This window comes from Dermacentor albipictus, chromosome 8, assembly GCF_038994185.2.
Source record: "Dermacentor albipictus isolate Rhodes 1998 colony chromosome 8, USDA_Dalb.pri_finalv2, whole genome shotgun sequence".
Lineage (NCBI taxonomy): Eukaryota > Metazoa > Arthropoda > Arachnida > Ixodida > Ixodidae > Dermacentor > Dermacentor albipictus.
Genome location: NC_091828.1, coordinates 124,626,729 through 124,652,280, shown reverse-complemented (window position 1 = coordinate 124,652,280; position 25,552 = coordinate 124,626,729). Strand labels below are relative to the sequence as shown.

The following is a 25,552-nucleotide window of genomic DNA, read 5'->3' as shown; positions in this document are numbered from 1 at the left end:
AATGCACCAAAACAATTTTGACTGATAAAATATTGTTTCGAAACTTTAGATTCGTTAGTTTAGCGATAACGTGTTGATTACTCGGAGAGAAATTTATGTTTGTCAAAATTCTATTAGATTTGTTCTTTTAATTTTGCGCTGGAATCCCGGCACCGGTGTACGCCACAGTGTCGTCATGAATGTCGAAGTAGCTATACCGCTCTTGCGTAGGAAAAGTTCTCGAAGCTTGCAATGGTCAGTGCTTTGTTGCTCTATAACACAGGGTATTCCATCTTTCCTGAATAAGCAGTTTCCTAGGCCGGAGCAGGTGCCGTCCAAATACAAGAACACCAAAATGGCGTCGCCACCAGCCTTTTCTGACTTAAGATTTATTTTTCTCACGGTAGGAGAGGTTCTATTTTGCTATTTCTAGAAGTGTCATTTACTTTTAAAGCTCAAGTTAACCTCCTCTTCAGTGTCCTTGTAAATAAGACCAACTGCTTCAAAAATATATTAATAAATACTGTGTCCAAAAGATAACTTCGATTCGTGGCTGCTAGACATTTTTTTCAGGAAGGGAATATAAAGGATCCCGGGTAAACGGTTGCGTATGTGCTAGTTTCTTTCTTCTTGATCACGGATGAGACGTGGCGCTGCATATTTCAACCGAACACAATAAAAACACGATCACACATATTCAAGACGATGACTCCCAGTTGGCATCCTTTGCACACCCAGAACCACCTCCACCAGATGTCACGTTGAGGTGACAGTGCCTGTGATATCCTTGTATATGGCTCCCGTGGCCCTATGCGGGAACATTAACCGTGCCCACGCAGGAACACGGTGGTTATAACGAGCGGGCAGAGAGAACCAAACTGTTAATTGGGCGAACTTTGTACCAGGAAGGTCAAGCAGGCCGCAAACGGTAAGAAAGCGGCGATCAAATTTTGGCACTGTTATCGCGATCGAGCCACGCTGCTCGAGCACGCGCCCTACTTGTACACGTGCCTCGCCGCATACGTTCGAGAGCAGTCGATGGAACTCGCGTTTGTTCGACAATTATTTTTACAGCATTCGTAGTGCACGCCTGGCTGCGGCGTTCCGCAGCTGAGCTCGAGGTCACCTGGTCGATTCCCGACATCGGGGGCCGCATTTCGATTGAGAAGTCCAAAAGCACGCTCGTAGAGAAGCCCTCATGCTACGTCACTTTCAGAGAAATCACGCAACACTACAGGCTGAATAGATGCAAATACCCACCACCACCCGCCAAACCAAGCAGGAAAGAGGTGGTTGCCTGGAGGTAATTGCAGACACACACGCATCCGAACCTGGCGATCCTTCGCCCCTGCTATCCCCACCCTTCTTTTGACGAGTGCAAAGTGTGCGGAACCAGAGCGATGCTGCAGCCCATGCTGTGGGAATGCACCGGTAGCGAGCGGTGGGGGTCCCCGACGAACGAGGTAGACATGGCACTGGTAGACATGGCAACCGAGGGGCGCCTGGGGAGGCGGCCCCTGCTCAGCCACAACCTCGCCGATCTGCTCTGGGCCGTCCAGCACGCCGAGGAAGCCGCCAGTGTCCAAGGACTCGAGGCGGTCACCTAGGCTTGGGTGCTTATGGCCCCAACTCGCCCAAATCACCGGACACTCTGAATAAAGTTTTTACTCCTCATGCTACGTCTCTCATAGAGCCAGTGTTGTTCCAGGACGTTAAACTCCACGAATCGATGGGTCTCAATAAGGCGTGCCCGTCGTGCCACCGAAAAAGAACCCCGATGTTCGAGCCTGATGGTAAAGCATAATACTGATGACGGGCAAACAAAGTATAGCAGCGAACACGCAGCAGCGTACTCACACACTAGCTGTCCCCGTCGTCATCCCTCACGTGCCCCTATCTTCCTCTGCTACTTGCCTCTTACTACAGCAGAATAGAACGCCAAATTCTTTTAACCGCAGGCCGGCCTCTCTCAAAGAAAGTTTCCTCTTATCTCCCGAAACACTACGCCTGGTGTTCCTTAATTTTAGGAACATCTATCGGTCGACCATTGATTAAATGGATACGCTGGCTTGTTGGTTGTTTGAGCCTGTATTCGTATCGGCAGCGCTAAACTGAATGAAGCACGCAAAGAAAGGGAACGAAATAGAAGACGCGAGCTCTGGATTTCGTCTATTCCATTTTTGTTCTTGTGTGCGTGTTTTCTTCAGTTGGGCACCGCCAATACAAATGCAAGATCTACCCCTATTCAATGGCACACATTACGTAGCAGGTCACGGACAAGGACAAGAGGAAGAGACAAGGGATACGCGCACTTGTGTACTTGTCCGCAACGTGGTATACGTAATCTGTACCAACGGCACATCAACAGGCCCAAATAGCAGCCTTATATGACCTCTGCTGACTTCGTAAAATCAAGTTACAGCTCTGCAATCTCCAGCTAAGCTACATAGTAGGTAGAGTGCTGTTTACCAGCAGTTGTCCAACTGGTTATCGGTGAGAACTGCCGTACTTTCTTCTTACATGCGAGAAACCTACCCGAGACGTGGCATCTGGCAACCTATACATGGACACTGCATGCTAGACGTTAGGTGTGCCTGTTCTGTCAGTCATCTTTCGTGCAGGCGCGTTTCCAATCTAGTCGTGGCCTCCAGAGAAGCTTTCTTTCGTTGTCGCTATCGTAAGACAACTCGATCTCCTTGCCTTTCCTTTCGCTCATATGTAATGCAGCTCTAAAAGACAGCATTTGAATTTATTTTCAATTTCAAGCTAGAAAGAGCAGATTTTTCAGCTGCGCAAATGCGACAACCAAGACATTTTTCGGACTTGCCGTTATAGCTTCTGTTTAATGCGCCGAAACACGGACGCGCCTTGATATTGCTCGCTCCTGGGTGTCAGATTTTCACACCAACGTAAGAAATAAAGTGGCTATCTCACCTATACAAAAAGAAAACACGGGAAAGGCAGGGAGGTTAACCAGATAAAATATGGTTTGCTACCCTGCACGGAGGAAAATAGAATGTAAAAAGATAGGAAGCGAGCCAGAAGAATGTATGAACAGGAATCGGTGAACCAAATTGAAGCGACACATGTCAATATTGCAGTCTGCCTCCCAGGCCCGTGGACGGCAGGAAGCAAACTAGCGCTTTGGATGCCTTTAGCGCAGGCGTCTGTTGTGACATGTTTCTTGTTCTGACGATGACCTGCTGTGCAGTGTCTCTGCAATTCGAGACTTCATGCCACGTATATTCCACTGAAAATAGAAGTCTGTGGCATTTTTTTTTGTAAAGATGGCGGTGAAGAAGCCATTCCTGCTGTTACTGGTGATTTGCAAGTGCTGGATTGACAGCATCCAGTATGTGTCGTCGACTGCGAGCTGCCGGCGTCTGCATGCTCGTCCGTAATATCATAACAACCGATTTCACTGTTGCAATCCCTCGCTGGTTTTAAGTCTTCTTCCCGGCTTGCCGCGTGGTCGAGGTTCTTTTGTGCACTAATCGCCCTCAAAAGCCAAAGGAGGTAGATAGAGCCTCACACTTTATTTCAGAAGATAGTACCACCCAATTCCTGCCACAACCGGCTGGTTACTGTCATACCAGATTGCAGGTTGTAATTTATCATGTATTGAGAGTAAGATAGCAAGCGACAGTTCTTAATAAATTACATTTTCAGTGTCACATGTCCGAGTATTGCTCCTCGCAAACAGATTCTCGACGCGCGTTAGGTTGTTTCAGCGGAAAAAGGATTCCCAGCTGAAAAACACTGACATATAAGGCGGGAAAGAAAGCACGCGACACATCCCTTTTTCATCTCTACGTGGTTTCTTTAGTCGTGCTCGTACGGGCCGTAGTGCACTGGATAGAATGTGGTGACATAGCAGTTCGATATATTTCGACTTCAGCAAGCAGGACGCTCCTTTGAGGATTCCTGCAGCATGCGCGCTCCTAGAGCGCGGATTTCTGCCGCAACCTTAAATTCAGAGCACAGAAAAGCCCCCCCCACCCCCACTTCCCCCAAAACGCCTCTCCGCCCGGATGCAACCTATAAAGGCGAGAAGTGTACATAGCTGAACAGTTCATCTCGAAATCGTTATAATATGAAGAATTTTTTTTAATAAAGTGGTTACGCTCTTCTGCAAATGTTGTGCTTGTCACTATATAGGGCTAGTAAACACAAATGACCGGTATATGTCTGGCTATATTTCTGTCCAGAAAGACACCATGCGAGCTAGAATTGACAGTTTTCTATTTTCACTCCTGGCTTTTTCTATTGCGTACTACAATCACTACGCAGCCGCATCATATATTATGTTTTCACACGTTGTTGTTCTCTATTCAAACATATTTTCATAAAGTTTATTTATTAGCCTAGGTTGCCACTGATATTCCTTTCTGAACGCGCCGAAACAAACGTAACATCACGAAACGTTTTATAAAGGTCGAAAATAAGTAATTGGATGTCATCTGTTTCCCTTGCAGTGCCAAGATGAAGACAGTCTTGATTTCGATGCTTTTCCTCACCATCGCAGTTTTCAGGAGAGACGCGCAGCACAGCTGTAAAGTTAACTGAGATAATCGATCCCAGTGCTCAATGATAGCTTTGAGGTGACTCGGTGTGACGGTACTTGCGGTAAGCTAAATTCCTGCAAATGCAAGTCAATGATGGTCAAGTGGACTTGACCACACAGCAGCCGCTGGCACGAAAATGAGCTCCTCAGCCAGCTCAGACCTGGCGGGGCAACGGACCTCTATAAGACAGGTCAAGCTGACGGCGAAGGCCAGTGAGGCCCTGTACTAAAGGGGCTCCGACCATTCCACGAAAATCTTTCAAACAACGACAGTATCTATCCGTCTATCCATCTATCAATTCATATATCCATTCATCTGTCCATCCACCTATCCATCCACCTATACATCCACCTATACATCCACCTATACATCCACCTATACATCCACCTAGCCATTCTTCTATGCGTCTGTCCATCTATCTATCCATCTATTAGCAATAGATATGGACGTCTTAAATAGTCGCTTGCCCGGCGACAATTTCGGCTACAGTAGCTGTCTGCCTAAAACATCTCTCTCACTTTTCGTTGGGCTGCATACTGAAGCAGCGGCCGAACAGAATTCCATCGGATTTCAAAGACGCGAACGCTGTCTTTCACAGTTTTTATTGATAATTTTTTTTTTCATTTTGGCCAAGTGCACTTTAGTCTGAGAGGCCCCAAGTGCTAATGTGGAGCAGAGAAACATGTCCCCTCTTTTGTTTAGCTATAAACATGCAATAATTTTTTTTCTGCAACGTTCACGCCATTTTTGTTTTACAGTGTGTCCGTAACGTCACCTTCCAACTGTGCCGCTGTGACGTGTGACCCAGAAATGTGCACAGTCGCTGACTGCAACTGCGGAAGCTACAAGGACCAATGTGAGTGCTGCGACTACTGCCACAAGGTACGAGTAAATGCAGACACAAAGAACTCAGCACGCAACTGCCTTTAGACAAACTACAAACCCGAAGAAAGTGTGTCGTGTTTTCGTGGCATGAAAGGTAGACATTTTTAAGGCAGGGTAGAAAAAAAAGGGAGTAGCTTTGCTATTTTGGCACGGGACTGGCCTCTGTCAAGCATTACTCACGTTAAACCACTTAGCAAATATTCACACGTGAAAGCAAAGGTTTAGATCTAAGTGTGTCGCGCTAAACCACCTACGTATCCTATAACGGAAAAATGTTATACACGTGGTTGTAAAATTATTAAAAGACAAAGACAATGATAAAAAAGGTCATCGGGATAAAAAACACAATAGCATCTTCATAAAGTAATACCCCATGAGCAATCACCATATTGGCGCCATTTCATCACATTAATAATGACATCTGATTCCGCTACGTCAGCCTTGGAACAAGTGACTTTGCCTATAACCTTTCCACCTCGTAGTGCATATAAAGCAGAAGTGTAGCTGCCGATCGATACCCCAGTACCTTGATAAGTTATAATTTCCTTAGTTTGGTACGGTCTTTCCTGAATGATGGCACATACCATAGTGCTCTCACGCTTGATAAATTTCTAGCGCACCGTTCGGTTGCTCTGCTGCTGACAGTCGCGACGAAGGGGACCGTGCATCGTCGGTAGTCCAGCACATCGCGCTGTTGCGCAGTAGCGGACGGCCGCAGGACATCACACAGCAGCACCATAGTTCTTTCTCTATGGCAGCACTGAGAAAGAACGAAAAGCCGTTCCGATTTTTTTTTTGCTTACATTCACCTTATCTTTCACATTGGTGCATGTCGCCTGCGTCCACCGCTGCTCGATTTTAGGCAACGTCACGCAAGCAGCCGCGATGGCGGCTGTGGTGACGGGCGCTCTTTCACGCCGGCGCGATAAGTTAGAGGAGCCGAGTTTTATTGCGGGCGTGCCTTCTCTGATGAGATTATTTTTCCAGCATTGTCTCCGGTAGAGGGTCTAATATCTATATCAACGGCGTCTCTTAAAACTGCTTTAATCACCTACTGCAATACGTAGTCCGTTAGGAAACTTTACAAAAGCACCGTCAGGAAGAGATGATTGGGAAGACGAGTCGGAAAAAAAACCATAGTAAGCCATGAAAGTTTACTCGCGGAAGCAGATACAAATGGCATTCGAAGGCTTGAAAGGATCCTCAGTGCGATGAAAAGTTGTCATCGACTGCGGTCACTTGGCTACTCGCTTTGGCATCGAGGGGCATTCGATGGCTTCAAAGGATCCTCAGTGCGATGAAAAGTTGTCATCGACCGCGATGATTTGGCCTACTCGCCTTGGCGCATCGAGTCATCATAGAGAGCCGCCACTAGCTACGGACGTCCGCGCAGCGCTTTTCACTCTTCGTTAACGACATGCCAGAGCTGATCCGCTGTACCACAGCACAGGCGCCGTGAGGCAAGCGTCTTCTTGAATATTGCCCAAATGCTCTCGATGGGGTTAAGATTGGCCCCGTTAGGCGACCACGGCGGCTTGTTCACGGCGCAGTACTCCACAAGGGTGCTCGCAGCGCTTGCTTCGGGCACGGGGCTGCGGTCGTGCTGGAACATGTAGCAGCCATCCCGGAACGGCCCGTTCCCAACGTATGAAATGAAGTTCTCGACAAGGACTTCACAGGACCTCGCCCCGGCGAACGAGCCCTTGATCCACAAAGTGGTGGGCCAAGGCTGTCCCAACTGGTGGCGCCCCAAACACTGACCGAGCAGCAGTCGCTGCTGAACACGCTGTGGCTGCGGCCGGGGAGGGACATATGAGCGAGCAGTCGTTACCGTATGTCGGGTCCAAAACTTAACGCCAAGCCGCCTCACTCTGTTGCCGAAAGAAAATAAAGCTGAAGGTTGAAAGTATACCAAATCCAACATTTGACTCGCCGATATGCGATGCGCGCAAAAGAAACACTTCGTATTCGATGCTGTACCTATGTCAAAACATTCAGTAAAGGGAGGAATGAGGATGCACTGCATCCTTAAGACTGCGAGGCGTTGCAAACAATCCCTCTTTTTTTAGCACTGACTAGTTATGGGAACTTAACCCGTAACTTCACTTAGCTGCAAAGATGACAGGTCATACCTGCTGTGAAATGGGCGCCACACACGCTGCTGTTGGTTTCCCAGGGTGTGCAGAACGCTGACTCATTCGTGAAGACGACCTCCCGCCACTACTCTGCAGTCCACTGCTCGAACGCTCGGGCGAAGTTCAGTCGCTCTTTCCTCTGCTTCGTTGTCAGGTGCGGCTTCTGAGCGGCAACGCAGTACATGAGTCCTGCCTCTCACAATGTGCTACCGATAGTGTCGAAGCAGTAACCGAGGTCCAGTGTGTCGCGGATAGCCCTGGCGTTCAGAAAGGGATCAACAACAGCGGCAGCAGCTATCCATTCGTCCTCTTCCAACGTCGTAAGCCTTGGCCACCCATGCGCTGAGCCTAAAGGTTCTAATAACTCGGTTTATCGATGTTCTGCTCCTCCTGGTGCGGCGGCAGATTTCGCGCTGCGGGACACCTTCGATAAAAAGCCGCGCGATGCGCCTTCGCTCCTCGATCGGCACCCAGGTGGGATTCTTGCGAATGAAGCCAAGGCGACCATTCTCGTTTCTAAACGTTTGCTAGTCTGCCAGCGTCCAATTGCCGGAGAGAACCACATCGGAATATAGCGGCGCGCACCGCAAAGCGCCTAGTCCACACCGTTTCAAAGAATGTAAAGGAAATATTGAAACCGGGTGTCCTACTGGCGCCCGTGCGGCGGTACAGAGGATCAGCTGTGTCATGCCGTGAAGCAAGAGTGGGAAGCGCTGCGCGTACGAGCGGAGCTAGTGGTGGCGCTCTGTGATGACTCGATTGCCAAGGCGAGTAGGCCAAGTCGTCGCGGTCGACAGCAACTTTTCATCGCACTGAGGACCCCTACAAGCCATGCAATGCCATTTCTATCCGCTTTCTGCGAATGCACTTTCACAACTGATTAGTTTTTCCGATTCGTCGTCATAATCATCTCTTCTTGAAGGTACTTTTGTAAAGAAAGTTTCGCAACAGACTACGCATTGTAGTAGGCAATTAAAGCAGCTTCCGGAGGCTCGCTGATATAAATATTAAACCTACTGCCGGAGACAATGCCGGAACGGTAATCTCGACAGAGAAACCACGCTCGCATCAAAGCTTGCCGCCTCTATCTAATCGCGCCGGCGAAGAGCGCGCGTCACCGTAGCCGCCATTGCGACACCTTGCGTGATGCTGCCTAAACTTGAGCAGTGGTGGACGCAGCCGATAGGCACTAATATAAGCGATAAGGTGAATATAAGCAAAAGAGAAATCTTCGTTCCTTCACAGAGCCATGGCTAATTTTATGCCCGGTGGCCGGCCGTCACTGCGCGATGTGCTCGACTACCGATGATGCGCGGTTTCCTTCGTCGCGACCGTCAACAGCACAGCAACCGAACGGTGTGCTAGAAATTTATCAAGCGTGACAAGGTCCCACGCGATAGTGAGAGCGAAGTTTGGCCTCACAGGAAGCGCTCTCAACGTGAGCGCGCGTAGTGAGATATAGCAGCGCCGCGGTGCCGCAGCCACAACAGCCACCTAAGCCGTGGTCCGTTTACTTCTTTGGCCTATAGTGTAAATAGATGACATCACAGATGATCTGCAGGCGCTCTCATACGCCGGGAATACGTGGTACCACCCAGATGCGCACACTGAAGAGATTCCTAAGTTTTTATTTAGACAGCCTGAAATGTATATAACCGAGGCCAGTCTACTCAAAAAACTAACGGAGGGTTTTCTTACGTAATTTGCCCTACGTTCCTTTTTTTGTGTTATGTACAAACAAAAATCAGAATGCCAGTCTGTTGGATGCTCGGCCGTGTGACTCGGCACCAGAGCACAGCACGCTCGAGAGCTTTAATTGACGACCTTAATACCAGGCTAAACCGCGCCTGCCGCAACTATCACCACATTGATCCCCACCGACCCGCTGGTCCCTACCGCTTTCCGATTGAACTAGTATGGCAACGATACCAAGCAAGATGAAGCGATTGGAGGCCGGAGCGGAAAAAGGCCGGCGCTTCTTCTGCTGCAGACAAACATGGCGGACCCAAAAGACGCACACTCACTGTGGCAGACGCTGCGCCAACAACGGAAGTTGCAGCAGCCACGTCACCACAACTCCGCCAGATCTCGGTCGCGCTCCCAAGTCGAAATCCTCTGGAGCGGTTCAAGGCGACCGCCCGCATGTGCCATAAAGCGCCTAACTTTATGTGACCGCTTTCTGCATCGTGTGCTCTATTTTCGCAGTCTCCCAACGGAGAGTGTACCAGCCGTTCAGGGACCCTGGCACGGAGGGCTTCCACTGCACCCTGGATCATTCCGACCAACGCTTCGGGACCGGAGCTACGGGACACTACAGGCTCCACAATGAAATAGCCACCCCACACCATCACCACAGCTAAATGCGTTTGCAAGAGGTGTCCCCCAAACCTGCGCAACCTTGCAATAAAAGTGTTTCGGCATGACAGTCACCGCTTTTGAGCTGTAGAAAAAAAAATGGCTGTGGCTTAGGTAAGGTTAAGCCCAGGATGCGAAGCATACTAGCCTTTATTTTAGTTGTTGAACCACTGTTTAGCCTGGTGAACTGCTGTTGCTTGGCTATATTTGGTTCGGCTAGACGAAGAAACAACTCATGCATTACTTCTTCGCCTTCAAGAGTGGAACGCGACAGCGTTCCCGTCGACCCGCCAAGGGGTGTAAGACAATGGGCTACAGGGCAGCGACTACGCGCCCCGCATTGGACGCGGTGAGCGTCGAGCAAAGCAGCGTTCGGCGCGGCAACGAAATGTGCGCCTGAGCAAGAGACGCACGCCTTAGAAACAGCGCGTTTCTAAGGCAACACCGCATTCACTAGAGGCGCTTTTGTACCGCTTTGAAGCGTTGTACTCGTGGCTCAGTGGTAGCGTCGGTAGCGTCTCCGTCCCACACTCCGGAGACCCTGGTTCGATTCCCACCCAGCCCGTCTTGCAAGAGTTGAGCCAAAGCCACTTCTCCTCTGTCGTGACGTCACGGTGTCACGTGATTTCATGGTCACCGCCGCGCCTGAGGAGCTGGGTTGAGCCCTCGTAATATGCTTCGCATAAAAAACTTCGTCATAACAAAGATACGACCCAGTGTCATCATTTGTCTTCTCGTGCTGCCAATCACTGTCGTCGTCGTTCTTTAACTGCGCGCCCTTGAGTCAAAAGAAAGAGACCTACACTGCGACCGAAAATCCGTTGCTAATAAGAAGCTTCGGGTTGTACTGAATGCATTCCCACGAAAGTCACAACTTCCATACTTATAGTGAATACACATTTTTTTCCTCGGCATCCTTCTCTTTCTTTCTCTCTTTCTCTCTTTTTTTTTACCTGAAATAACTGTCCAACCACATAAGAGGTCGTAAAACCATGGATTTCGCCTGCCCGAGAAATTCAGAAACAAGCATCAGTTTCAAGACATCTGTCGCTGTACTATGCTAAAACATACGCTCGCGCTAGACTGCTAGAGGGAGGATTTGGGGGAAGTATTAGCTGGAAAGACTGTTTATTTCGTAGCGAACTTAAAGGACGGATCTCTCAGAATAGGTGTTTGTCTTAGGATTTCTTCTGAGCACACACGACTTCTTCGATTGCGCTGCAGCGACTAATAAACTTTTGCTAATTGACCTTATAATTCTTTGTTTTGGGACCCGCGTGTGGAGATCACATCATTCAAGCTGTACCACGGCTTTAATTATGCCCTTTCAACGTGTGTCCTAAAGCAAATAGTCACCCAACTCAACATTGTAATTCATCGGGCAAATATTATTCGCGTCTTCTGGCAATCCGCCTTTCTCTGCGAACTCGCTGCGTTTATCGCAGTAGACTGCTGTTTTGCAGCGGCTGTCCTTCAAACGGTTATCGGTGAGAAGTGCCGGAGTCTCTTTCTGCATGCGGAGAGACCCAACCGAGACCCGGTGTCCGGTAAACCGCGCAAGGGTCATGCCAAGCTATAGACGTGAGATGTGTCCCCGTTCTTGTATCAGCCATCTTTCGAGCGGGCGCGTTTCTAATTTCGCCATGGCCCCAGAAAAGCCGTCCTTCGTTGGCGCTATCCTGAGAGACCGCGACCCATGTTTCATTTCGTTCATATATAAGGGCAGCTCTGAAAGACGGTGTTTGCTTATAATTCTTCAGGTTTCGAAGCGAGGAAGAGCAAGCCTTTACTGCGCCAAGGACGAGCGAGGTGAGATATCTTTCAAGTTTTCAAACAGACTAGGAGTTATACCTTCTGCTTAACGCTTTGGAACACGAACACACCTTAAATTTATTCACTCTCTGGTGTCTCATTCTTAACACTAACGTAAACAAGAATTTCATATCGAGTATTTGTCTTCAAAAAGCTCGTAGAAGTACTACTTCAACTTATTATTTAGATTGTACTGAGAACGATATAGCAAGCGCCTGCTCCTAAGTATGAAAGGAGTAGTGTCGCGTGATTTGAAATTCCTCGCGCCAGCACATTCTTGACATGCCTAACGCTAGATCAAGTACTTACAATATCCACGTGTTTCTTTCTCCCGCCAATTCGCATGACCCGTTGGTCACAGGCTATAATGTGACCAAAATGAAGTTTGGTATGTTTTGGTTTGGAGGAGTAGAAAGTTTTTCTTGAGGATGTGTTCAGTCTTTTTACCCATAAAGTTTGGAATTTTGAAGTGACCTTAAAACTATAGTTCAGTAAATCAAACGCCTCTCTGCACATTTGTTATTCTAGAGTTCATGTCAAACCTGAAGTGTACGTTGTTCACTGTTCAGCAACTGTTTAACTGTTCCAAACAAAAATTTTATGAAAAGAAAGGAGGCTTACAAGTTTTTCAAATCGTGCTGTTCAGGTCATAAAAACAAAGATTACTGTACTAGCTCATACTATTATTGGTCTCGAAATGCATCGCGCAAGCTATAGAAATAACGGACTTCTATACTTAATATATTTTCTTCCACATGAAGTACAATAATCGGTACGCAAAGAACAAGCTATATCAGGCATTCACGTTTCCTTTTCTTATCTATTCAAATATACTACGCCTTATAAGGCTTGCTTATTAGCCGGCGCAACCATTGAACGTTTCTGAGCGAAGCACCAACATACATCACGTCACCCAAAATAATTATGGTGTGAAGTTCTAACCATCATTTCCTGTCTTTCTCGCAGTGAAAAGATGAAGGTCGCTTTGGTTTCCATGATTTTCATCGCCATCACTGCGGTCAGGTAAGAAGTCTAGTGAAGCGGTGAACTTAACAGAGACAATCCATCCACAGTTCAAGAATTATGTGGAAGCGACTCGCAGTGTGACGGGACTTGCAGAGGTATAGTTTTGCGCAGACATAGAAGCGAACACACCCAGACAAGCTACCCATACGATACCCGGACTAAGCCAATACTCAGACAATGTCCATTCATTTTGCCGAGACTTGCAGGTCATAAGTCCACCTCACTGCACTTCACGTCAAAACCACGAAAGTGTTGCATACCCGTTTCACGTCCACGCAGCAGCATTTCAGCTCTCTTTCTTTTTACAAATGGCCAAAGACTGGAATCACTTACCTACCGAAAAGAAAGGGAAACCGAGGGGCCCGATTTTATTAATCATATCATAAAAAGCCGACAAACAAGGACAGCAAGAACAACATAGGGGAAATTACTTGTACTTACTGATAGAATTAAAGAAATGATATATTAATGGAAATGTCTTTTTTCGTCCACTTTCATTTCCATTAATTTATCATTTCTTTAATTTAATTAGTAAGCACAAGTAATTTCCCCTGTGTTGTCCTTGGCGTCTTTGTTTATTGGCTTCTTATGATACGATTATTGAAAATCGGGCCCCTCGGTTCCCTTTCTTCTCGTTCATTACATCAAGTGGGCCTCGAATCCGGCAACACTTATGCCTTCAGGTAGCATGTGTGCGCTTATTGACCAATCGTATTTCGCTAAAAAAAATCACGCACTCGTGACGCCTGCGGCAGAAAGGACGTTCCACATCCGCCACCGAGGTTTGTGAGTGGTAACACTGGCTAACGCTCCCAGGGTTAGTTCTAGTAGTAAAACATAAATACCCCATATAAAGTGGACGAGAAAACGGCGTCGCGGTAGCTCAAATGGTAAGAGCATCGCACGCTTAATGCGTGGGTTCGTATTCCACCTGCGGCCAATCGTTCTTCCATTAATTTTCACTTCCATTAATTCATCATTTCTTTAATTTAATTAGTAAGTTCAAGTAATTTTCCCTGTGTTGTCGTTGGTGTCTTCGTTTGTTGGCTTCTTACGATATGATTACTTACCGATGTTGCATTACTGTTCAGGAAAGCCGTTGAAGATTCTCACCTCACAAATTACCCACAGTGACCCATTGGTCGTCACGTTATGCCCCGCCATTTATTGTCCCAGTGCTGGGATAACTAGGCATAAATAAAATAAATGAATGACATTTAAATAACTAGTTGACCGTGCCTCAACAATGTGCTCTTCAAAAGTAAAGTGTAACCTCTAAAAACTGACGCTTGCCCGGCGACTGTTTCGGCTATAGTAATTGTCTGTGTAAACTTCCGTTTTAAATTTTTTTGGAGTTGATAACGCAGAATGAACGCAAAGGCTGACACCAGCTTCATATTAGCATTACAATATATCTTCAGCAAGGTACCGCAAGCTCCAGACTGTAAGTCTGCAACCATCCCACTGCCAATTGCAGTTCCTTATTTACTCATCTGTAACAACGGCAAAAAAAAACGCAGCATCACCAACCTGAACGTTCTGACAGAGATATCAATAGTTCTGCATTACAACTACATAGATGAAACCGACCCTGGCCTCTTTGATCACACCCGAAAGATGGACATTCAGCGTAAACATGCTTTTCGTACACAATGAGGACAATTGAATTAATATGTTCGTACTAGATTTCCGACGACAACAAAAAACAAAAGAACAACAAATGGTGAACATGTGTACTTTAACTGAAGAGAAAAGCAAGTGACACGACTTGGCTAGCCCAACTATATCCCCTCTCTCGCTTCAAACAGCTTATTAATCAACTTTTTTCATCACACCTCGTGACCCCACCGCTGTGTTGAAAAATAGTAACATATGTACCTACCGAAACGGTACTGTACATCTTTAATTGTCAGTTCATGACGTCTAGTCATGCGTGAACGCATTTGCCAAGTGAGATATTATAGACTCGTGAAGGGTAAATGCGAAGAAAGTAAGCGAGCAATGTTACGCACCACATCAATGGCGTGCGTACAATTTTCCCCACAATTTCCAATGATACCGCCTTTAGCGAAGTAAGTTCGTTCTCCACATACATACAAGGCATCACTCAAAGCTGTCACTAGAACAAGGTTACAAAAATAGGCCTGATTGAATTGCTTTTATTAGTCTAATTCACCAAGGTACTCATCAGGTGAGGAAGGAAGGGATAAACACGCCTTTTTCTTCGACTACAAATTCGCAATGACACGTTTCTTGCAAATAATTACGTGACCCCGTTTTTACAGTGTGTTCGCAACGTCACCTCCCAACTGTGCCGCCGCGACGTGCGACCCAGAAACGTGCCAGGCCGTTTCCTGCAGCTGCGGCAGCTACAAGGACTACTGTGGCTGCTGCGACTTCTGCCACAAGGTAAGTCTAAGAGGAAGCGTAGCTCAAAAGAATGTGTAGCTGAAGGCTATATTTCGTTCTTATTTGCAGGTATTTAAAGAGAAACTAAAGAGAAACGCTGGATAAGTTTAATCCCATAAGACATATTCTTCCGAAGAACTATTTTCGTTGATCTCGTAGTAGCGAGTTTATTATTAGAAAACAAAATGAAGGTCAAAGTTCTACTATCTGAATTTCGAGCCGAAACCCCAGCGTCGGTACGTCCGTGTGACGTCCCGGATTTTAATGTATCCTCTCCTATTTGGCCCGTTGGTGGCTTAGTAAAATTTCTTGAGCTTGCTATGTTCAGTTCTTGGGCTCCTTCAGATTACAGTACAGTCCTTCTTTACCAATTATCCGTTAGCGAGGCCCGAGCTAACACCGTCAAAATCCGTGACGTTCTAACTTTACGTTCTTACTTTTCGTTCTTACGTTTTTTCTGGCTTACCCAGAGCTTCTCACGAAAAGAACGGGTTTCTCGCGACGCATTGCACACACTAAAGTCTACAAACTTTATTTTATTATGTCCCCGTTGTCATGAATGCGGGCAAGAACCTTGTCAAGCTTCAAAAAAGCAGCTTTTAGTTATGTCCCAGCGTTCATTTTTTGTAAATGAATGCATGCGAAATAATGATTGATTGATTGATTGATTGATTGATTGATTGATTGATTGATTGATTGATTGATTGATTGATTGATTGATTGATTGATTGATTGATTGATTGATTGATTGATTGATTGATTGACGCATTTTCTTCGTCGCTCTATTTCTCGCAGTGTCCCGGCGAAGAGTGCACCAACCTGTTCAGAGATCCCTGTTCGGAAGGCTACCGCTGCACCCTGGACGATCCCGAGAAACGATTCCTGACCGGCGGCAGGGGACACTGCAGGTCCCTCAACGAAACAGTCACGGGACACGTCCACCACGATGAGCACCACGATGGGCACCACGATGGGCATGACGCAGACCACAGCTAAATGGCTTGCCGGGTGAAGCGTCCCCCAAAGCGTGCGGCGTAATGTTACCACGGTGTCTCCGCACGTTAAGTGCGGCGCCGATAGTGCAATCGGTATAGTCCAAAATTTTCTCCACGTCCGGTGGCCAGCCGTCGTCGAATGGTAAACACTGGCGGCGGGTACTCGCCCCACAACGGGACGTTCATTAAGACTGCAATCAAATGTAGAAATCAGCAAAAAGTTTTAAAGAGGACATCAGTTCAAGCGCTCCGTGCAGATTGTAAACCTGCGAAGCCGAAACGTGCGGCCCCGGTGTTTATCACTGTGTAAATCCCGACGGGTCATTAAAGTATTTCTGAACTATTGGTCACGTATTTGTGTTGATTGATTGATTGATTGATTGATTGATTGATTGATTGATTGATTGATTGATTGATTGATTGATTGATTGATTGATTGCGGCGAACGTGGGAACAGTGGCACGAGCGCGTTCGTGCGGTAGCGCCGAGGGGTGCCAATGAGCCAGCTGTGGAAGACAACGACGACGCAGGAGCCATTGTTGATGATGATAGTGTTTTCCTACACGCGGACACGATACTGGGGGTACTGGCCCTCAACAGCTTCGCCAAAAACAAAAAAAAGAACACGTCATATCGCTATATGCGTTGCATCTGTCTCTTCTGCATTTATATTAATTCTCGACATCAGCAACAGCAACAGCCACTACAATAATTACGAAGTGCAATGACGGAGAGAGATAATCCGGTTTCACGCTCATTAAGCACCCAAACTTGACTATATTTCATTAGCTTCATCACTATGCGCGATTGTCCTAGGCTGAACTTTCCTCCTCCTGGTGCGCAACCTATAGTGTCCTGTAATGAACCGCGATTATCCTGCTCGCCCGGCGTCCACGTAGTCTTCTTAACTATACGAGCCCCTGTTCTCTTAACCATCGTTGCTTTCTATAACTTAACCAAACGCATCAATATCCTCGCTGGCGCGTGCGGAGATATTGTTGCGCCCTGGGAAACACGCATCGCACTTCACTGCTGTGGTAAGGTTCACTTTAAATGAGAGCTACACAGAATTTTTTTTTACCTGTGACACATCCACTGACCCCCACCTCACAAGCTCTACAAGGCGACTCCTAACAAGGACGCCCTGTGTAGAGGCCTAAAAAGAGCACCCCAGCTCAACGCACATCTCTGCCTCCACTGAAACGTTGGAGACCAAGCTTTCGAAAGATGAAGCGCCAACAGAGACAGCCCACTAAGAACAAAGACAGGACAAGGCGCCTTGTCCTGTCTTGAGCAGAACTTGTTGCTGGGCGAGTTGGTTGGGATCTAAAGAATACATTGTTGCGCCAAAAAAGGAAAATAAAGACTTGGGAAGGAAGAGTCAGCGCTCAATCTGTCGTTTCGTACTCTTCCTTCCCAAGTCTTTATTTTCCTTTTTTGGCGCAAAAATGTATCCTTTGTCCTGTATTCATTCTTTCTTGGTATGCTGTCTCTGTTGGCGCTTCATCGTTTGAAAGCTATGAACCAACTATAGCCCCAGGATGTGTTCTACTGCAAGTCCAAGCTTTCCTCTGATGACCTGGACGACCGACGCCGTCTCGTCGACCGGGAGCAAGGAGGCAGTCCAAGCCAGAGGGTTCCCGGAATAATGAATCCTCCCACCTAGGGTGAACCAGGGGTCCTGACTCGGATTACCGTTTCAGAAAATAAAAGTTTGTTTCACTGTTTCCGCTTTAGTAAGTTACCCTTCTGTAACGCCAAAAATGAAAAAAAAAACACTCGTATTGTGGTACGAAGCTTGATAAGCCAAAAAAGCGCAAAAAAACGCAAGGCAGGTTGCGACTGCACATTGAAGTTCACGCGACGGCTCGCCGTGACGCTATCGATTCTGGAGGCGTCTGCTACGACATACTTAAATATTCATCGGCAAAGGGAGACTACGTTTTATTCTGAACGAGCCAGAGATATAACTTAGCAAGTTTCAAGTGCCCGTACTGTGCCACAAGGGCACAAATAACAGGAAAAAAAAGAACTTTGAAATATGTGACGTCACACTGACATCCCGACGCTGGGGTTCCGGCTTAAAGAACGGAACTTTGACCTTCATTTCCAGATGTAACAATCAACGTATTTCTGCGAGATTAACTAAAATATAGTTTTGAAAGAACACTTTGTTAGAATAAATGGATTAAGCGTATCTATCTAGCGCCCTTTTAATTGAATCAGATTACGACACTAGGCTACATAGAGGCATCTACAAAGTTTCGTTAAGGCTTGCCGTCCGCGGGAACATCAGCAGCGCTTTCGTGGCCCGTAACGCGCAGGTGGTGCTCTGCCACGGGCCGAGAATGCGTACGCCCTTGCGAGTTCGAGTCCCGTTGAAGGTTTAGTGCAGCCTTCAAAAAAACTGTCTCTCTGACGCGTAGCGGCAGCAGTGGCACAGAACACGCTGCAGGTCTTCAGGGGCGTCACATTCATTAACTGAGCGCCTCCTATTTAATCCTTGGGGAAGGAGAAATCGTTTTTCTTGGCAACCACTGCACATCATTTGATGAGGTTTTCTTCATTTTGAAAGAGAAAGTTAAGACTCTAGTGACTGTACGAAGGGAAAGCAAATTTTATGGCTGATCGCGATATCAGTTCTCAGCCGAAGGTTATATTTTAACTTGGAAAAGCGAGCCTTTATCCTAGCAGTTACATTCGCAGAGCAAAGTCATTAAAGCTGCAAGCGGATATCCAGCTGGCTCGGTTCTTGTTTAGAGATGAAGGGCAATGTGCAATGTGATTTCCTGGGTGGGGCTTGTTTGTAATTCTTAGGTTGTCACCCATTACAGAAGCATATCGAAGACGTTATACGTTCGTTTTTACGGCGTCCTAATTAACTGTACCATTCACCGAGTTTATATTCAGAGGCAATGTCCATGGGTATGCTTGGGGCGATGTGCAGGCATATTTTTTTAAAGCGTGTGGGTCAATTAAGGGCTGAACAAAAACTGCTATACTACCATTTTCTGTCTGCATGGAGGCGTTAGGTATGAAACGTTCAGTTTCCCTCTCCGCTGCCCTTGGAGAAACCAAAAGGGATGGCAATTATATATTCGCAGGGACTGGGGACCATGTTAAGGGTGACGCGTACCAAAAATTTCGAAGCCTGTCTGGGTCAATTACACTCTTCTCAGCTACGCGATGAGCTAAGCAAGATTACCAGAAATATGTGCGGTTGTTTTCTGTCGTTGTTTTCTGGAACAGTACCCCAGGAAACATAATTTCATGCAGTGACCGCCAATCACTCCGGGAAGTGGCAGCTACTAACCATATTGCGTAATCTTCTGAAACAACCTTTTGTCATTATTTCATAAATACGCCCACCACACTAACAAACGCTCCCTACACCTAGAAACGTCATCGCACACGACGCACAGATTGCACGATCATCATAGTTTCACGCGCATCTATGGTAAAACAGAAGCATTTAACTCGTCTGCAATTCCACGTGCCATTCGTCTCTGGAACAGCCGCGCCGATAACATAGTTGCGGAAACTGACCGTGAAAAATTTCAGGCACAACTCGCTTAACCCTTGCTAACGATTGCTATCACACTCACTGTATGGTTTTATTTTGCCTACATTTTTCTTGCACTGTAATACGTTCACTGTACTGAACTGTAACTTGCACTGTAATAGAGTTCCTTTTTATTGTACTCATACACAGCTGCATGTAGCTAACATGTTTCTCTAATTTTTAGCCTGTGCACTTGGCTAGTGTTTTTTTTTTCTTGTTCTTCATATTGTTACTAGATTGTATGTGGTTACTTCATTCTATACCATCCTTACTCAATGACCCATATAGGGTCCTTGTAAGGTATTTTACAAATAAAAATAAAAATAAATACTCCTCTCTACTCCAGCCTACTTTTCTTTTTCTTGTTCACCCTACCGGCGCAGTGCTGCCCTTCTTGTATTTCTTGTCAAATTTTTTAGATGAACATGTACATTCAACAAGAAATATGTTATGTTCTTTACGTTTCAATATTATCAGGTAGTAATATCACCCGATATTATCACCTGATGATCACGTGATACCTCAAGCAGCGGGCTGTAAGTGCTCGTCCGGCGCTTGTAGTGGTGGTCGGCGCATGCGCGATAGGTATCGAAAGAACATGGTGTTGGAACTACAACCGCCTTGTATATAGATCCCGGTTGTCCACTGATGAAACTGTTGAAACAGTGGAATTGACGCGCGGATGACTTCTACCCGCAGCGCAAGCTTTAAAGCACTACGTGTGGCATATCGTGCAATGGCGAATTTCAGGGAACGGCCACAATCATGGGCTCTCTGCGTTTGGGGACGAAAGTAGAACGAAGAGAGAGACACTGTCTCTTTATTTGAAAACTGGGCTAGCCCAGATAAAGACCTCGTACGCTACTTCGTGTCCCTACAGCGAAAGATTAAAGAAAAGAAATCTAATCGGCACGAACATGCCTTACACGTATACAAGTCCTGCAAGACTTCAGAGAAAACTGGAAAGTAGTTTTCTGGTGAAATTATTGACAGATACTTATAACTTGACACAAAGTAATATAGTAGTTTGCAAAATAATGGTAATCGAACTAAGACTTCGGAGAATAATACAAACCGGCAATATAACTCCCGAAGGATTGAAAAGCGGGCGAATTGGAATCTATTCATTCTTGGGCAGCGCACAAATAAACGAAACAGGGGAAAGAAGGCAGGACAAGCGCTTGTCCTGTATGCTTTCTCGTGTTTGGTTTATCTGTGTGCAAACAGATATACTACTTCGCCCGAAAAATTGAGACAGCAAAGAAGTGAAATTATAAGCTCCCCAGGATCAGAAGGTATAGCTTACACAGGAATGCATCTGCGATCTCAGCGACGCAACCATGCTAAGTAGCTCAAGTTTCAGGGTTAATGCAAGCTCTTCCCTCTCGCAGGCCCCGTCATACTTAGCGATATACTAATCACATACCCACACGAAGGAGGCATCCAGCCGTCTGAATGTCGCTACCCGGGGAGTAAGTAACATAAGCCACCCGCTCTGCGCCTCTAGCCCTCTGCTGCCTTGGGACGTGTGTGCAGATGCCTTCGCAGTGAACGCGATTGCAGTCGCGCGACCTTAGCATGCCAACTTATATGGTTAGGTGCAAGGTCCGCGACCCCATGTTGACGACGTGCCACCGCAACCGGGCCGTCAACCCTCCTTGTCCGTAGCGTTAGGATTATCTGCCTTCCCACGCGGCGCACCATAACAGCCCGGTCCTTCTCATAATCATTGACCCCTAATTAGATGGTACCCGGAGAAAAGCTGGAACTAGAAGCACTGAGCTATCGCGAGTTTACTGGGTCTTCGCTGGACGATTTGTTTCGTCCGCCGAAACGCAAATTGCCCACAAGTCGAAACATTATTTGCCCACACCGGTCGCGAATTCCTCCAAGTCCGTAGACACGAGACAGTCAACGCAGTCTCGGTTTCGTAAACAGTCTCAGCTTTCCGTCTGGAGGGAGACGGGCCACGTTAATCTCTGTCATCGCCCTCGCAGCCACAGGGTGGATAGAAAGCGGGAAGCCAAAGAAAGAAAGAAAGAAAGAAAGAAAGAGAAAAGAAAAATGACTGCGGAGACTACTTCAGGTTTTTCGTTACAGGAGAAAATGAACCGACCGGGGGTCGTGAAAGTGTGGTCGGGGGTGACAGAACGAGCGCCAGATAAAACAGCAATGACTATTTGCGGCTATATATATATATATATGTACACAAACGGTATTGCACGGCGAGGGCCCTTAGTGTGCCGGGCGTACGCGAGGAGGGAACAGCTCGGCTTAGGTGAGTACGTGTTTCCTCTAGCGCTATCTGACTGCACCGTCGCCTGCATACCGCAACTTGATTTGACGGCGTACAAATAGACACACGCACGAGAAGCCGTCTTTTTCCGAAGAGAGCGTATTCGTCCCTTTGTCAGCGCAGGGCAATCTCGAAGTCAAAACGGCGGCAGCTCGCGTGTCAGTCTCCTGCATTCATAGCGGGCGCTTCCATGCGTCCGCCCAAGTCTCGGAAGTCACGTGACCTGACAATGTGCATGTATGACATATATGTCATATGTTATAAGTAGGACGTGAGAAATCCTCGCAATATCTGCAGAACGCGTCTCTCCAAATAAAACTGTACTTTTCCCACACCGCTTAGCGTTTTCTCGCTAGTGGAAATATAATTAAGTTGGCTCGAAGCACAAAGTACCAATTACTGGTTCAGTTGTTACCCAGGCGTGTGCGGTCAGTCAGTCTGAAGAAAAAGCCGTTCTCCGAATTGCTGCGTTCGTCTTTGCAAGAAGCCCGCTTTCGCCTTTGCGTAGTCTTATGTTGATGAGTAGGGACAGCCGCGACGACGATACACGGGCAACCTTCGAAGCACTGTTCAGCAGGCATGTGTTCAATACAAAGCTGTCGAACAACATATCGTCATCGTCGATGTTATGAGCCTGTTTAATTAAGTCCCCTGTTGGACGCGGGCCTCTCCGAGCGGTGTCGAATCACCACTCTCCGCGTCAGCCGACGTTACGCTCCAGACTGCGTTTGTTTTCCCTACGGGCACCCGTTCTGTCATTCTACTAGACCGCCAATCGAGTTCCATACTGCAATCACCATTCGCACAGCCACCAAATTAAGCCCCGTAGTTTGAAGAAGAGCGTGACAACAATGACCTGCAGCAGTGCGCACGTGTTAAAAGGCAGGATATCAATTATCAGGACTTGCATAGTTTAGCCGACAGCTAAACATCAAGCAAGCTTGCCAAACGTGAGTACTCTTTGACTGCACGGCTTACGAAGTGAACGCGCTTCATTATAAAGTCAGAGGCAAGATCATGCTTTGCACTCAAACTTAACGGCGTATTACAAACAGACAAAAAAACAGAATCCCGGCTTTCACAAGGAAGCCTTGTTCACTCTGTGGGAACGTCAGCCTCTTTGGCAAGAACACTTTGGTCAACGTCTTGTTTGTTTGCTTTTTCTAATAGGTTTACTTACCAGCCGGACGAGCTGTCGACCAATTACTAATTTCAGTCTCAACGCCGGATTAGATATCCATGCAACCAATAGCGTATTTAGATCAAACACTGATTTCTTTTTCCTGCCCCGCACAGACGTCCTGTTGCTCAAGATGAAGACAGCCATTTCGCTTGTTCTGCTCTCATTGGCAGTCACGTGGTGAGTCCATTCCAAACTTTTCGACTCCACATTTGTATACCTCGCAGTAGTTGAGCTGCGTGCAGACAAAGTTAATGTGACGTTTCGTGACCTCGATTTTGCTCGAAGTATGCTGTAGTCGTGGCAGCACGGTGATTGAGGGAAGTGACGTCGGTATTGGGGCACGTATTGAGATGGGCTCGCACAAGCCTCGGGCCGCTACACTTCTCAGTGCGTCTTCGAGTGCCGATGATGAAGGGAAGAGTTGCGTTCCGGGGATATTTCGGGAAATGCATAACGATTTCGCACGTGCCAACTTAGATCCATTGTTGCGAGTGTATACTTTCTACTGTGAATGCAATTAACCCCCCCCCCCCCATTTTTTTTTTTTGAACGCCATGTCCAAATGCTCAAGGGGCACACTCGCTGAAAATTAGGATAATCCCGACCCCCAAGAAAGCGTTCCTAAATACACATTTCTGAGGACAGGACATTTTCAGCGTCATAGCAGCCAGACAGCGAGTTTACACGGTTTTATCCATGTTTTAGCCGTTGCACGCCGAAGCAACGACAGAAAAAACCGTCAGTTCAATGGCATACTCACGAAGTAGAGTTGAAGGCGCAATGGGGAGCCTTGTGGGAGCGACTTTTTGTAGCGATGACGCGTTAGCCAGCTCCAAGCGGCTGCGCAGCTCACGCCGAAACGTCAAATGCGGAATATCAGTAACATTTTTCCTAAAGAGTTACCCGCTTGTTCAAAGGTCTCCTGAGATGTCATTACTCTAGTGGGAAGCAGCGTTGCCTCCCGAGATCTCTGGCCATTGAGACAATAAAAGGACAACAGCCCCTCTCCCCCATCCGTCAACGCTCAGAAGTCAGTGTTATAGCTTCTTTTGAAGAAGCCGAGTCACCTAGCAGCATCGAACAATTCGTCATTATTCATTCTATGGTGTTGTTGGGTAGGGAAATCAGGCATTCATAAGTATACTCGTGTGATAAGTGTGCAGGATGAAGTGTCACACCATGCGCCACCGAACGTGCAAAGGCATGTTCCTAGGAAAGCGATAGAAGCCATGAATCAAAATCCGTTCGAAAGTTGTGTCCATCTGTACGTATGTGTAATACTTATAAAATACTGACGATGACGACATGTTTTGTTGCACGTCACGAATGCAGTGTAATCTGCACGTCGCCTCAGAACTGCGCCAACGTCAACTGCGCCGCTGTCACGTGCAACCGTGTGAACTGCAAATGCGGTGCCTACAAGGACGACTGCGGGTGCTGCGACCTCTGTTACAAGGTATGACGAAAGGTGGTGCCAGTCACTCTGCGAGACGACTCGTTCTTCTCTCTCTGTTTTATGAAGCCCCATTCGTTCAAAAGAGGCGCATGTCATCGTCAACACCATAAATCATCAAAGTCTGACGCGCATGCTAACGCGGCTTCTTACCAGAGATACCCGTGCACAGGCGAACAATCCAGCATGTATACGCAAGATGCCGTTTCTCAGTAACTCCTTCCTGCACCCAAGCTTTAGATATAGATAAGTATATACGAAAGTCAACACTCACGGTGCATGCGTTGGAAGCTTATGGGAAATCACTCGCCTGATGAGTACAGCGGTGCAGTTTGCTCTTCATTTTGCGTACCAAGACGTATTTCGCCACCCCAAGCTTCTACCTCTCTGTGAATCATTTGTCGTGTTCGGACTCGATTTTGTGGGCGCATTCTTGTTGTGACACTGAATTGCTTGTGAGCTTCGCCGCGTTCACCCTACGTGACGCACGATTCGTTCTTCCTAACAACGACCGCAGTGTCCCGGTGAGGTGTGCGTTCCCCTGTACCAGCACCGCTGCACCGAACACCACGACTGCGTGCTCGACAACCCCAACGTGCGCATCGAGTTCGGCTCCCGAGGCCAGTGCAAATACGTGCAGCAGCAGCACGACCACAGCAACTGCACCGAGGAGCACTGACTATAGACGGCTGCCACATCGGTCGCAACGAGCAAGGGGGGGGGGGGGGGGGGGGGGGGTGACGGTGATGGACGAATAAAGTGCTGCGGAAGCCCGCGCAGTGAAAAGATTTGTGAAAGCGAAAATTGCCATCCACTGGAATGTATAGATCTCGAAGCTACAGCCGAAAGCCATAGGGGTGTCTCAGAAAGAAATGCTTCGCAGTTGGCGTTGGTCCC

General features: G+C 47.2%; 3 protein-coding genes across 3 annotated transcripts in view; 1 reads left to right on the top strand and 2 right to left on the bottom strand.

Annotated features, from left to right (window-relative positions):
* The window catches only part of LOC135918306 (protein Njmu-R1-like), a 148,680-nt gene that overhangs the window by 101,388 nt on the left and 21,740 nt on the right, over positions 1–25,552 (bottom strand). The window lies entirely within an intron of this gene.
* Positions 1–25,552, bottom strand: part of LOC135900729 (lysosomal alpha-mannosidase-like) — a 140,801-nt gene that overhangs the window by 113,202 nt on the left and 2,047 nt on the right. The window lies entirely within an intron of this gene.
* LOC135918312 (venom protein 302-like) lies at positions 11,658–16,162 on the top strand. Its single transcript, XM_065451976.2, has 4 exons — positions 11,658–11,728; positions 12,698–12,754; positions 15,043–15,166; positions 15,962–16,162. The coding sequence occupies exons 2-4, from the start codon at positions 12,705–12,707 to the stop codon at positions 16,160–16,162; spliced, it is 375 nt and encodes a 124-aa protein (XP_065308048.2). The 5' UTR covers positions 11,658–11,728; positions 12,698–12,704.